Source organism: Symphalangus syndactylus, chromosome 10, assembly GCF_028878055.3.
Source record: "Symphalangus syndactylus isolate Jambi chromosome 10, NHGRI_mSymSyn1-v2.1_pri, whole genome shotgun sequence".
NCBI classification, from domain to species: domain Eukaryota; kingdom Metazoa; phylum Chordata; class Mammalia; order Primates; family Hylobatidae; genus Symphalangus; species Symphalangus syndactylus.
The window spans coordinates 104,075,345-104,090,204 of record NC_072432.2 but is presented as its reverse complement, the minus strand read 5'-3'; the positions used below and the strand labels follow the sequence as shown (position 1 = coordinate 104,090,204).

Sequence of the window (14,860 nt, the reverse complement as noted above, 5' to 3'; positions counted from 1 at the left end):
CCTCATTTGATCTCAACAAGTGTAGAAAAAATACTACAGCACTCTGTGTTTCTATGACATCTGCTTAAACCCAAACAATTCTCACCTTCTCTCTGTTACATACACATAACACCTGGTAAACTGTGGGTGATGATTTTCTGTTTGCAAAACACTCGAGTCCAGTACCTAAAAGTTACAGATAACAAAGATAATTATAAAATAAGCTCTGTGGCATGAGAACATAGGTTAAGCAAACAGTTGTCATGAACAGCATTGAAATGTAGAAAAAGTTGGAAATGTGTCAGCTTGTCCCAAAGCAGTTTGGAATAGTATAAATGCATCAAAAACTAACAAACAGATTCAGGGCAGAGGGAAAATGAGGACCGTAAACATTGATTCACTAATGAATCTAGTTGTCCAGTCCAGTTGCTAGAGGAAGGCAGCCAAGTTACCTCTGAGCTTCAGAGGGGGAAAAGCAGAGGAGAAAACATTTACCTAAAAGTTTTATGGTGCCCATAAGATAAAAAAACAAAACAAAAAAAAAATAGGCTTAAGAAAAGCACAGATTTTTTCTGTGTGTTTGAATAAGCATTTTGTAAAGTATGTGAGTATCCAGAAGATAAGTCCAACATTTTCATAACTGGTAATAATAATCTGCACAGCTCCCCCCACAGTATGCTTCACTGTGGGTTGATGGCATTAGGCTGACATCCAAATTCAGAGGAAACTGTTCTGAGAGGGCCCCAAACATGATTGCATAAAGCTCTCATGGCCTGAAAAGGGAAAATTTAGAGGGATGATAGACTGCTTTAAACCCATCTTTTGTAAAAGCTATTTCTCCACAGTGCAGTTTTGATAATTCAGAGAATACAGTTCACTTTTTTTTTTCCCTCTCTGTGAGGAACTAGAATTTGGGAATTTTATGTTGCCCATTAAGGCCAGGTTCAATTATTTGACAATCATCCAATCAGAAGAACTTTTGCACTCCTCTTACGAAAAGAACGTAAGGCAGTAGTTGATAGGGGAACATCTAGAACTCCTTGATGTTAAAAGCAAAACATTTATTAATGTTAATAATAGTAATATAATAATATTAAGTGCAAAAAATGTGCATGTGTGCATTTTTCTGGGGAGAAGGTTCATAATTTTCATTAGAATCTTGAAGGTGTCTGTGAATCAAAAAGAGATTAAAAACCATAGCTTTAGGGACTAGAGTTCTCCCAGAATGGTATCCCGTTTCCTGGGGAGAGACATAAAATTGGAGGAGTCCAACCTCTCCCTTCTGGGGCTGAATTTTAAGTGCAGTTGAATAGTCATTCAAAATTTAAGGTTTTAAATAATAAAAAGACAATTCAGTTCAAAAATGGACAAAAGATTGGAATAGACATTTCTCCAAAGATGTACAGATGGCTAATAAGCAAATGAAAAGATGTTCAACATCATTAGTCATCAGAGAAATGCAAATCAAAATCAAAATGAGATACCGTTACACATCCACTATAATAAAAAAAATCGACAATCACAAGTGTTGAAGATGATGTGGAGAAATTGGAATACTCATGTTGCTGATGGGAATGTAAAATAGTGCAGTCACTCTGGAAGACAGTTTGGCAGTTCCTCAAAAAGAGTTACTATATTACCCAGCAATACCAATCCTAAATATATACCCAAGAAAAATGAAAACATATCCACACAAAAATTTGTACACAAACGATCTTAGCAACATTATTCCCAATAGCACCAAAGTGGAAGCAACCTAAATGTCCATCATTGATGAATGGATAAACAAAATGTATATCCATGTAATGGAATGTTATTTGGGAATAAAAAGGAATGAAGTATTATACTACTGATGCCACAGCATGGATGAACCTTGAAAACAGGAAGAAAGCCAAAAAAAAAAAATCACATATTGTATGACTCCATTTATGTGAATTGCCCAGAATAGACAAATCTATAGAGATAGAAAGTAGATTGGTAGTTGCTAGGGATTGGCGGAAGGTTGGGGTGGGGAATGGGGATAGGATTGGGAGGTGAAGACTAAAGGGTATGGGGTTTCTTTTTGAGATGAAAATGTTCTAAAATTGATTGTGATGGTTGCACAACTCTGAATATAACAACTAAAAACAACTGAATTGTGTACTTTAAGTGGGTGAAGTATATAGTATGTAAATTATATCTTAATCACTCTTACCAAAAAAAAAAAAAAAAGCCTCTGATGCATGGCAGCTCCTTAAAAATATCAAGTTTATATTAAGGAAATATCACAACACATATAGCACAAGCTATTCTAAAGTTTTCTATTTTCAACTCTCAGTTCACATTCAGGGGTAACAGTGGTACCTTTCTTGGAGAGAGTGGATGATCAAGCTCTGTCAATCATTGCTTGTGGTGTGGGGCGGCTCTGCACTGTGCGATGTTGTGGGGCGGAGGGCCGGGGGCCTGCACACCGCAGGGGTTCCTGCACTTCCGGATGGGAGTTCAGTCTTGGTGCTGCTGCCTGCTAGGTGAGGGTGCAGGCAGCAAAGGCCACTCATCAGCCAGGCAGTGTCTTGGCTAAGTGTATTCTAAGGAGAAACTGCAGGAATGCTTGGCACTAACCTCAGTGCTTAGAGGAGGACTGTTGACAGAACACTTTAGAGAGGGTTGCAGACCACTGATGTGGAAATATGAGCATATTGAAGTTCTGCCCTAAAACTGCTTAGCAAGTCCCTCAGTATCTCTACAAGCATGACTGGGCAAAGTAGAGAAAGAAAAGCCAAGTACCTTACCTAAACCTGCTTTATTTCTTTGGCTATGAGAAACAGATCAGCTAAGAGACTCTTTGAAACTAGTCTTCCCAGTCCTTTTCTGGAGTGGCTATCCCTTTGACAGGCATCCAGTGTGGATGGGCTAATCACCAGTTCCCAGAGCTGTCCTGATTTCTGTGGCACCGGCTTTGGGAGGTAATGGGGGCCTCTCAGTGGGCCAGCTCTTGGATTTGTCTTGCCATTGATGTATAGCATAAACCCAAACAGCCCACCAGTCCCTGACTTTTCTGTGATCTAGGACATGTGTTTCAGATCCCCAACTTAAATGAAATACAACGAACAAGACCGGAAGTGTTACCTCCCAGTTAGTTTCTTCAGCCACAGGCAAGCATAGCCCTTGGTCCCAACAGGAGCATGCACTGCAACCCTGCAGGTCCCTGTGTAACCCAACAGGGCAGTGGCTGGGGCAGGAGCTCAGTGCTTCCCCAAGGATCCCCTTTTCTGGAAGACAGGTGCCTCAGCCCAGCATGGAACCCCAGCAGTAGCCTGTTCATATTAATAAATTCTGGACCATGAGCAAAGGACAGGAAAGGCTCCTGCATGAGCTATGACTTGTAGACTAAGAAGGCATCACCTGATCTGTTTATTTTGCTCCAAAAAGGTTTAACATTAACCCATTGTTTAACAACACCAAGCAATTCCAGACTCTTCCCCATGCAAAGTCATTCTTTAAATCCACATGTCTCAAGCTATTTTCCAGAGATCCAAAATATTTGAAGTATTAAGTGTTTTATTAGTCCATTTTCATGCTGCTGATAAAGACATACCTGAGACTGGGTGATTTACAAAAGAAAGAGGTATAATAGACTTACAGTTCCATGTGGCTGAAACCTCACAATCATGGTGGAAGGCAAGGAGGAGCAAGTCACATCTTACATGGAGGGCAGCAGGCATAAAGAGATCCTGTGCAGAGAAACTCCCCTTTTTAAACCATCAGATCTTGTGAGACTTATTCACCATCACGAGAACAGCATGAAAAAGACCTGCCCCCATGATTCAACCACCTGCCACCAGATTCCTCCCACAACACATGGGAATTCAGGTGAAATTTGGGTGGAGACCCAGCCAAACCACATCATTCCACCCCTGGACTCTCACATATCTTGTGTCCTCACATTTCAAAACCAATCATGCCTTCCCAACAGTCTCCCAAAGTCTTAACTTATTTCAGCATTAACTCAAAAGTCCATAGTCTAAAGTCTCATCTGAGACAAGGCAAATCTGAGCCTATGAGCCTGTAAAATCGAAAGTGAGTTAATTACTTCTCAGATACAATAGGGATACAGGCATTGGGTAAATACACCCATTCCAAATGGGAGAAATTGGCCAAAACAGAGGGGCTACAGGCCCCATGCAAGTCCAAAATCCATTGGGCAGTCAAATCTTAAAGCTCCAAAATGATCTCTTTTGACCCCTTGTCTCATATCCAGGTCACACTGATGCAAAAGGTGGCTTCCCATGGTCTTGCACAGCTCCACTCCTGTGGCTTTGCACAGTACAGCCTCTCTCTCAGCTGCTTTCCTGAGCTGGCATTGAGAGTCTGTGGCTTTTCCAGGTGCACAGTGCAAGCTGTCAGTGGATCTACCATTCTGGGGTCTGGAGGACAATGGCCCTCTTCTCACAGTTCCACCAGGCAGTACCCTAGTGGGGACTCTGTGTGGGGGCTCTGACTCCACATTTCCCTTTCATACTGCCCTAGCAGAGGTTCTGCATGAAGACCCCACCTCTGCAGCAAACTTCTGCCTGGGCATCCAAGCGTTTCTATACAGCCTCTGAAATCTAGGTGGAGGTTCCCAAACCTCAATTCTTGTCTTCTGCACACCTGCAGGAGCAATACCACTTGGAATCTGCCAAGGTTTGGGACTTGCACCCTCTGAAGCTATGGCCTGAGCTCTACATTGCCCACTTTCAGCCACAGCTGGAGTGGCTGGGCCACAGGGCACCAAGTTCCTAGGCTGCACACAGCATGGGGACCCTGGGCCCAGCCCATGAAACCATTTTTTCTTCCTAGGCCTCGTGATGGGAGAGGCTGCTGTAAAGACCTCTGATATGCCCTGGAGATATTTTCCCCATTGTCTTGGGGATTAACATTCAGCTCCTCATTACTTATGCAAATTTCTGCAGCTGGCTTGAATTTCTCAGAAAGTGGGATTTGCTGTTCTATTGCATTGTCAGGCTGCAGATTTTCCAAACTTTTATGCTCTGTTTCTCATTTAAAACTGAATGCTTTTAACAGCACCCAAGTCACCTGTTGAATGCTTTGCTGCTTAGAAATTTCTTCTGCCAGATACCCTAAATCATCTCCCTCAAGTTGAAAGTTCCACAAATCTCTGGAGTAGGGGCAAAATGCTGCCAGTCTCTGCTAAAACATAGCAAGAGTCACCCTTGCTCCAGTTCCCAACAAGTTCCTCACCTCCATCTGAAACCAGATCAGCCTGGATTTCATTGTCCATATAGTTATCAGCATTTTGGTCAAAGCCTTTCAACAAGTCTCTAGGAAGTTCCAAACTTTCCCACATTTTCCTGTCTTCTTCTGAGCCCTCCAAGCTGTTCCAACCTCTGCCTGCTACCCAGTTCCAAAGTCGCTTCCACATTTTCAGGTATCTTTTCAGCAACACCCAACTCTACTGGTACCAATTTACTGTATTCGTCTGTTTTCCTGCTGCTGATAAAGACATGCCTGAGACTGGGCGATTTACAGAAGAGGTGTATGGACTTACAGTTCCATGTGGCTGGGGAAGCCTCACAATCATGGCAGAAGGCAAGAAGGAGCAAGTCACATCTTACATGGAGGGCAGCAGGCAAAAAGAGAGCCTGTGCAGAGAAACTCCCGTTGTTAAAATCATCAGATCTCATCAGACTTATTCACCATCATGAGAACAGCACGAGAAAGACCTGCCCCCATGATTCAACCACCTCCCACTGGGTCCCTCCCACAACATATGGGAATTTAAGATGAGATTTGGACAGAGACACAACAAAATCACATCAAGTATTTTTTTAGGAATATGCCAAAACAATGGAAAACACAGCAAGTCAAATTCCCCAGAGCCAGGTCAGCCTCTGAATGGGATTAGGAGTGCCCTCTCTCCCTCCCACTGGTAAGCATCTTGCCTCAGCCTCCTCTGTTGCTTCCCAAATAGAATGGGAGCTGGTGGCTTAGGTACTTAGAGGTTCTTTACCTTCTGTGTGTCAGGGATGCCTCTGGCATAGTTGAGGAGCCTATGGACCCCTTAGAATAATGACTAAGTGCATAAAATAAGATACAAAGGCCGGGTGTGGTGGCTCACGCCTGTAATCCTAGCACTTTGGGAGGCTGAGGCGGGTGGGTCACAAGGTCAGGAGATCGAGACCATCCTGGCTAACATGGTGAAACCCCATCTTTACTAAAAATACAAAAAATTAGCTGGGTGTGGTGGTGGGCACCTGTAGTCCCAGCTACTTGGGAGGCTGAGGCAGGAGAATGGCATGGACCTGGGAGGCGGAGCTTGCAGTGAGCTGAGATCGTGCCACTGTACTCCAGCCTGGGTGACAGAGCGAGACTCTGTCTCAAAAAAAAAAAAAATAGGATACACAGCACTAAAAGGAAAATAAATTATATCATCATTCAGTTATGAAAACCTAAGAAAAAACAAATTTGTGATGTCGTATTATATGCACTTCTTTGTTAACTCATTAAATAACAAGACTGAGTGGAAGGTCTATCACCCACCATGCTTTTGAAGTGGGGACACATGAAAGTAATGTTTTAAGATGTCCATCACAATTGTAATAGCTATGAAAATATCTGTGATTTCTATTGGAATAAAGCTACAGGTACTGCTACCAGTGTGGTCTATACTCATAATGGAAGAAAAGTACATTTCAGTCAGAGGTTATTGAAAATAAGGATGTCAGTTTTTCCCACCCAAGTTCGTGGAACCCTAAATTGTATCCTTGGATCCCTTGGGAAGTGTCTGTGGACTCCAGGTTAAGAATTTAGAGGCTTACTTATGTTTTGTCTCATGCCTGGTCATGTTGGTTCTCTGTGAACATTCACTTGTTTACAGGAGGCAGTATTTGTGCTTAATGTCAATCATGACTCTAAGAACTTATACTTTTTTTAAAAAATAATTTCAACTTTTATTTTAAATTCAGGGGGTGCACGTGCAGGTTTGTTACATGGGTGTACTGCATGATGCTCAGGTTTGGGATATGAATGATCCCAATACCCAGGAAGTGAGCATAGTATCCAATAGATAGTTTTTCAACCCTTGCTCCCTTCCCTTCTTCCTCTTTCTATCCCCAGTGTCTATTGTTGCCATATTTATGTCCATTACTACCTAATGTCTAGCTCTCACTTGTAAGAGAGAACATACAGTATTTGGTTTTCTGTTCCTGCCTTATCTTGCTTAGGATAACGGCCTCTAGCTACATCCATGTTGCTGCAAAGGACATGATTTCGTCCTTTTCTATGGCTGTGTAGTATTCCATGGTGTATATGTACCACAGTTTCTTTATCTAATCCACTATTGATGGGCACCTGGGTTGATTCTATATCTTTGTTATTGTGAATGGTGTAATGCTGAACTTATGGGTGTATGTGTCTTTTTGGTGGAATGATTTATTTTCTTTTGTATATATACCCAGTAATGGAATTGCTGGGTCAAATGGTAGTTCTATTTTAAGTTCATTGAGAAATCTCCAAACTGTTTTCCACAGTGGCTGTACTAATTTACATTCTCACCAACAGTGTATAAAGCATTCCCTTTTCTCTGCAACCTCGCCAGCCTCTGTTATTTTTTTGACTTTTTGATAATAGCCATTCTGACTGATGTGAGATGGTATCTCAGTATGGTTTTGATTTGCATTTCTCTGATAATTACTGATGTTGAGCATTTTTTCATGTGTTTGTTGACTGCTTGTATATCTTCTTTTGAGAAGTGTCTGTTCATCGCTTTTGCTCACTTTTTAATGGGGTTGTTTGTTTTTTGCTTGTTGAGTTGCTTAAGTTCCTTATAGATTCTGGATATTAAATCTTTGTCAGATTGTTTAGTTTGAGGATATGTTCTCCCATTTTGTTTACTCTGTTGATAGTTTCTTTTGCTGTGCAGAAGCTCTTTAGTTTAATTAGGTCCCACTTGTCAATTTTTGTTTTTCTTGCTGTTGCTTTTGGGGACTTAGACAAATTTTTTGCCTAGGCTGATGTCCACAATGGTGTTTCCTAGGCTTTCTTCTAGGATTCTTATAATTTGAAATTTTATTTCACTCTTGAGTTAATTTTTGTATATGGTGAAAGGTAAGGGTCCAGTTTCAGTCTTCTGCATGTGGTTAGCCAGCTATCCCAGCACCGTTTGTTGAATAGGAAGTCCTTTCCCCATGGTTTATTTTTGTTGACTTTGTTGAAGATCAGATGGCTGTAGGCATGTAGCTTTATTTCTGAGTTTTCTATTCTATTCCATTGGTCTGTGTATCTGTTTTTGCACCTGTACCATGCTGTTTTGGTTACTGTAGCCTTGTAGTATAGTTTGAAGTTGGATAGTGTGATGCCTCTGGCTTTGTTCTTTTTGCTTAGGATTGCTTTGGGTATTCTGGCTAAGTAAGAGCTTAGCCTTTAAATGGGCTAAGATAATAAATCAACTTACCCAAGCAAAGTAATATTAATTTTTTTATTCATGACATACTTTTTGGAATTTTGAAGAACTATTGTTCTGCATCTGACAGATCAGAGCATTCTACCTGTGTTAGAGTTAGGCCCTGAGGTTTTGGAAGCCCTCAGCATTTAGGGCAGCATTTAGGGCAAGCCTGGGGTGGTGAGTGCTCTTCTCCTGGGGCTTCTTGGAAGAAGACCAGGTTTGAACAAGCACACTACAGTCTCTGTAGGTCACAATCCCAGTGCTTGACATGCAACCTCGTGGTTTGGCTGCATATGATCAGGGAGAAGCTGGACCACTCAGCCATTTCGTCTGCAGAGTTGCAGAGTATGCTACTGTCCTCTCTGGACAAGGGGCCTATAGCACTATTGGAGGAGCTGGTGCTCTGTGTGCTCCAAGATAATTGCTCACTGCCAAAGTGCAGCTCCTTAGAACTGGGGTGAGAAGAGAGATGGAGGAGGGGCTTCTGCAGGGAGACCAGACAGAGCTTAGGTGGGCATAACTCTAGACAACAGTCCCAAATCTGTTTTTACAAAACAATCCAACAGTTTCGTAATCTTTCTGAAATCTCAAGATGCATTTTGGATCCTTGGCCTAAACTTAAACACTACAAACAAGGCCAAAAGTATTATCTAGTGATGTGTCAGACAATTATGTCTGTCTGCTGCTGGCATGCTCTGCTGCCTGTCATGCCAAGCTACAGGGTGCCTGCTCCAACAAGAAATATAATTCTTCAAATTAGGGTTTCTCATCATTTTTTAACACTGGATCTAAAAATATTTTATTAGATTCAAAATTTATCCAAAATATTGCTAAGATTTTTTTTTTTTTTTGGTTATAGAGCCCCACTCTGTCCCCCAGGCTGGAGTTCAGTGACGCAGTCATGGCTCACTGCAACCTCCACCTCCTGGGCTCAAGTGATCCACCTCAGCCTCCTGAGTAGCTGGGACTTCAGGCACATGCCACCACACCTGGCTAATTTTTTGTACTTTTTTTTCAGAGGTGGGGTTTTACCATGTTGCTCAGTCTGGTTTTGAACTTCGGGCTTCAAGCAATACGCCAGCCTCAGCCTCCCAAAGTGCTGGGATTACAGGTGTGAGCTACCACCATTGGCAGTTAAGAATTTTAACAATTTGTCAATGAAAGAAGAATCTCAATTCGAGTCTTTATATACAATCTGTACTGTTGTAATTTTCAAATAAATATTGTAAAGAAAATTAACACTATTTTGCCAAAGCTTCTCATCAGTACGGACTATGAAGAATTTAAAGACTGTCACTAAAAACATCAGGAATTTTCATGCTAGAAAGCTTAAGATATTCTTTCTTTCCTTCCTTCCTTCCTTCCTTCCTTCCTTCCTTCCTTCCTCCCTCCGCCTTCCCCTCCCTCCCTCTCTCTCTTCCCTCTTTCCCTCCCTCCCTCCCTTCTATCCTTCCTTCCTTCCTTCCTCCCTTCCTTCCTTGCTTCCCTCTTTCCCACTCCCTCCTTTCCTCCCTTTCTTCCTTTCTTTCCTTTCTTCCTTTCTTTCCTTTTTTCTTTCTTTCTTTGGAGACAGGGTCTCACTCTGTGGCCCTCTTTCTCCCTCCCTCCCTCCCTCCCTCCCTTTCTTCCTTTCTTTCCTTTTTTCTTTCTTTGGAGACATGGGCTCACTCTGTGGCTGTCTTTCTCCCTCCCTCCCTCCCTCCCTCCCTTTCTTTCTTTCTTTGCTTTTTTCTTTCTTTCTTTGGAGACATGGGCTCACTCTGTGGCCCTCTTTCTCCCTCCCTCCCTCCCTTTCTTCCTTCCTTTCTTTCCTTGTTTCTTTCTTTCTTTGGAGACAGGGTCTCACTCTGTGGCCCAGGTTGGAGTGCATTGGCATAATCACGGCTCACTGCAGCTTAGGCATCCTGGCCACAGGTGATCCTCTCACCTTAGCCTGCTAAGTAGCTGTGATTACAGCCGTCTGCCACCATATCTGGCTAATTTTTTAAGTTTTCTGTAGAGATGGGGTTTCCCTATGTTGCCCAGGCTGGTCTCGAACTCCTGGGCTCAAGCAATCCACCCTAGGCCTCCCAAAGTGCTAGGATTACAGGCTTCAGCCACTGTGCTGAGCCATAGGATTTTCATCAAATATTTTTGCAAAGATTGTATTAGAAGTTTCATATAAATTCAATATTTCTTAATACTTGCATTTTATTTTCATCATCATAATTACATATTGCAGAGAAATTCAATGACTTTTACATGTAGACCCCCTTAAATTCCCTCCAGTTTACCCCACAGGTGTAAATATAATTGTTTATGCTTTTCACGAGAGGTCTTCTCTTGAATGTTGGGCCTTTGGATGAAAGAGCCTTGGTGGTGAAGCCCTGGTATGGTTTCTGGGACATTGCAGGCCAGCCCTTTCTCCTCTTCTTTTATGCTTCCACTGAAATATTTCTGCAGTTAAAATTTATTTCGATTAATGCTTAAACATACATGGGCTACTCAGAATGACAGTTTATCCATTTATTAATTCATTCATCAAACATTAATCAAGCAAACCCCTTATCTTAGAAGACTGAGTTCCTGCTATTCCCTGAAGATGCCAGCACAGAAGACACAGATGCCAGCTCCCTTCCTGCTCCAAGAACCTCTGACAAGTGCGCATGGCAGGACTAGTAACACACCTGTGCCCTTAGCGATTTGCATCATCAATGCTTGAAGCCCCCGTGCCCAGGGCAATGAGGCCCAGTGAAATGAGACTGAGAGCGGAGAGGTAGGGCCTCAAAGCCAGCTTGCCACTTAGCAGCTGTATACCCTTGGGCAGTTTCTTCATATGCAGAATGTGGACTATGATCCTAATTCATCAAGGCTGTCACAAGGCCAGGTGAGATACTGAAAAGGGAAGACAATAAAAGTGCTGTAGATGGGACTCCGCATGTAACATCAGCCACCCAAGAGGGCAGCTGTAGGAAGGCATCAGGGCAGAAAGTTGACCCTGGCCTCGGGGTCTGGGAGACAATAGAGGGGCACATGTGGGGTGACTTGGAGAGTCAGCCTATCCAAAGGGAGGAACTAAAACTTGGCTCTCTGTGTTCACAGGCTTCTCAGGAAAAGCTGGCTGCTCAATTTTTTAATGCCCTTTTCCTGGTTTTCAAATGTTAGCACCAATTAACTTGAAACAAACAAAAACAAAAAACAACACTGCGCAGGCCAAACAGTAAAGTTTGTAACCTCTGCTCACACTAGTGTTGGGGTAATAAAGATGACCTGGGACCATGACGCATTACTGCAGTTAAGATTCCCAGGGAAGGGAGTGGGGGCCCAGCAGGAGAGCCATCTTCCTTGTCTGCAGGGCTCCAGACAAGACTGGAGCCACAGAAACTGGCCACCCATATGTCCCTTCAACCGGAATGGGGCTGTTTTTGCAATTGAGTGCCATCTATAAAGAACCAAAGCCAAAAAACTTCTAGGAAAAAAAAAACAGGAGAAAATTTTGACCCTGGGTTAGGCAAAGCTTCTTTTTAAAAAATAGTAGCATGGATGATTTTTTCTCTTGGATTTAACAAATGTCAACATTTCATCATATATGCTTCACACTTGTATGGAAGAAAAGCTTACCAAAAACTTTTTTGTGACCTTTTCTTTTTTTTTTTTTGAGACAGAGTCTCGCTATCGCCCAGGCTGGAGTGCAGTGGCGCGATCTCGGCTCATTGCAGGCTCCGCCCCCTGGGTTCACGCCATTCTCCTGCCTCAGCCTCCCGAGTAGCTGGGACTACAGGCGCCCGCCACCTCGCCCGGCTAATTTTGTTTTTGTATTTTTAGTAGAGACGGGGTTTCACGGTGTTAACCAGGATGTTCTTGATCTCCTGACCTCGTGATCCGCCTGCCTCGGCCTCCCAAAGTGCTGGGATTACAGGCGTGAGCCACCGCGCCCAGCCGTGACCTTTTCTAATCCACTTTTTTTTTTGAGATGGAGTCTGGCTCTGTCACCCAGGCTGGTGCAATCTTGGCTCACTGCAAGCTCTACCTCTCGGGTTCAAGCAATTCTCATGCCTCAGCCTCCCTGAGTAGTTCAGACTACAGGTGTGTGCCACCATGCCTGGCTAATTTTGTATTTTTAACTTTTTTTTTCTTACTTTGAGTTCTGGAATACATGTGCAGAATGTGCAGGTTTGTTACACAGGTATACATGTGCCATGGTGGTTTGCCGCACCTATCAACCCATCATCTAGGTTTTAAGCCCCAAATGCATTAGCTGTTTGTCCTAATGCTCTCCCTCGTCTTTCCGTCCACCCCTGCGACAGGCCTCAGTGTATGTTGTTCCCCTCCCTGTGTCCATGTGTTCTCATTGTTCAACTCCCACATATGAGTGAGAACATGCAGTGTTTGGTTTCTGTTCCTGTGTTAGTTTGCTGAGGATGATGGCTTCCGGCTTCATCTATGTCCCTGCAAAGAACGTGATCTCATTCTTTTTTATGGCTGCATAGTATTCCATGGTGTATATGTGCCACATTTTCTTTATCCAGTCTATCATTGATGGGCATTTGGGTTGGTTCCATGTGTTTGCTATTGTAAATAGTGCTGCAATAAACATGTGTGCATGTGTCTTTATAGTAGAATGATTTAAATTCCTTTGAGCATATACTAGTAATGGGATTGCTAGGTCAAATGGTATTTCTGGTTCTAGATCCTTGAGGAATCACCATGCTGTCTTCCACAATGGTTGAACTAATTTACATTACCACCGTTTCCCATTTCTCCACAGCCTCACTAGCATCTATGTTTCTTGACTTTTTAATAATTGTCATTCTGACTCTGACTGTGTTTTTTTGTCGTTGTTGTTGTTTTTCTTTTTTCTTTTTTTTTTTTTTTGTTTTTTGAGATGGAGTCTTGCTCTGTCACCCAGGCTGGAGTGCAGGGGTGCAATCTCAGCTCACTGCAACCTCTGCCTCCAGGGTTCAAATGATTCTCCTGCCTCAGCCTCTTGAGTAGCTGGACCTACAGGCACGCACCACCATGCCTGGCTAATTTTTGTATTTTTGTAGAGATGGAGTTTCACCGTGTTGACCAGGTTGGTCTTGAATTCCTGACCTCAAGTGATCTGCCCACCTTGGCCTCCCAACGTACTGGGGTTACAGGCATGAGCCACTGTGCCCTGCCCTCATTGTGATTGATTTGCATTTCTTTAATGATCAGTGATGTTGAGCTTTTTTTCATGTTTGCTGGCTGCATAAATGTCTTCTTTTGAGAAGTGTCTGTTCATATTCTTTCCCCACTTTTTGATGGGGTTGTTTTTTTCTTGTAAATTTGTTTAAGTTCCTTGTAGATTCTGGATATTAGACCTTTGTTAGATAGGTAGATTGCAAAAATTTTCTCACATTCTGCAGGTTGCCTGTTCACTCTGATGATAGTTTCTTTTGCTGTGGAGAAGCCCTTTAGTTTAACACCTGGCTAATTTTTGTATTTTTAGTAGAGACATGGTTTCACCATGTTGGCTAGGTCTCGAACTCCTGACCTCAAGTGATCCACCTGCCTTGGCCTCCCAAAGTGCTGGATTACAGGCGTGAGCCACTGCACCTGGCCCCCACACCATTTCTTTAGCCGAAACAACTGCTATCCTGGTGATGGTGTTAACTTGACAACTGTATTTTTGTTTCAAGGTTATGCTGGTCTTATAAAATTAGAAGAGCTCCTTCAGGAGCTCTTATAAGGCAGGCCTGGTGGTGACAAAATCTCTCAGCATTTGCTTGTCTGTAAAGGATTTTATTTCTCCTTCATTTATGAAGCTTAGTTTGGCTGGATATGAAATTCTGGGTTGAAAATTCTTTTCTTTAAGAATGTTGGATATTGGCCCCCACTCTCTTCTGGCTTGTAGGGTTTTTGCCGAGAGATCTGCTGTTAGTCTGATGGGCTTCCTTTGTGGGTAACCCAACTTTTCTCTCTGGCTGTCTTTAACATTTTTTCCTTCATTTCAACCTTGGTGAATCTGACAATTATTGGTCTTGGGGTTGCTCTCCTCGAGGAGTATCTTTGTGGTGTTCTCTGTATTTCCTGAATTTGAATGTCAACCTGCCTTGCTAGGTTGGGGAAGTTCTCCTGTATAATATCCTGAAGAGTGTTTTCCAACTTGGTTCCATTCTCCTCGTCACTTTCAGATACACCAATCAAACATAGATTTGGTCTTTTCAAATAGTCCCATATTTCTTGGAGGCTTTGTTTGTTTCTTTTTACTCTTTTTTCTCTAATCTTGTCTTCTTGCTTTATTTCATTAATTCGATCTTCAATCACTGATATCCTTTCTTCCACTTGATCAAATTGGCTATTGAAGGCTGTGCACGTGTCACGAAGTTCTCGTGCCATGGTTTTCAGCTCCATCAGGTCATTTAAGGTCTTCTCTATGCTGTTTATTCTAGTTAGCCATTCGTCTAACCTTTTTCTCAAGGTTTTTAGCTTCCTTGTGATGGGTTAGAACAT

General features: G+C 42.6%; 1 protein-coding gene across 10 annotated transcripts in view; it reads left to right on the top strand.

The window, feature by feature from the left end:
* Positions 1-14,860, top strand: part of CEP63 (centrosomal protein 63) — a 105,071-nt gene that overhangs the window by 77,806 nt on the left and 12,405 nt on the right. For 5 of the 10 annotated variants that reach the window (XM_063611349.1, XM_063611365.1, XM_055295367.2 and 2 more), the window contains one exon: positions 9,423-9,643. The exons of the other annotated variants lie outside the window; for them this stretch is intronic. In XM_063611349.1, the coding sequence (XP_063467419.1) occupies positions 9,423-9,521 (99 nt within the window). In that variant the 3' untranslated portion in view covers positions 9,522-9,643. Of the gene's footprint in view, positions 1-9,422; positions 9,644-14,860 lie in introns of those variants that run through there. 10 annotated transcript variants of the gene reach the window in all.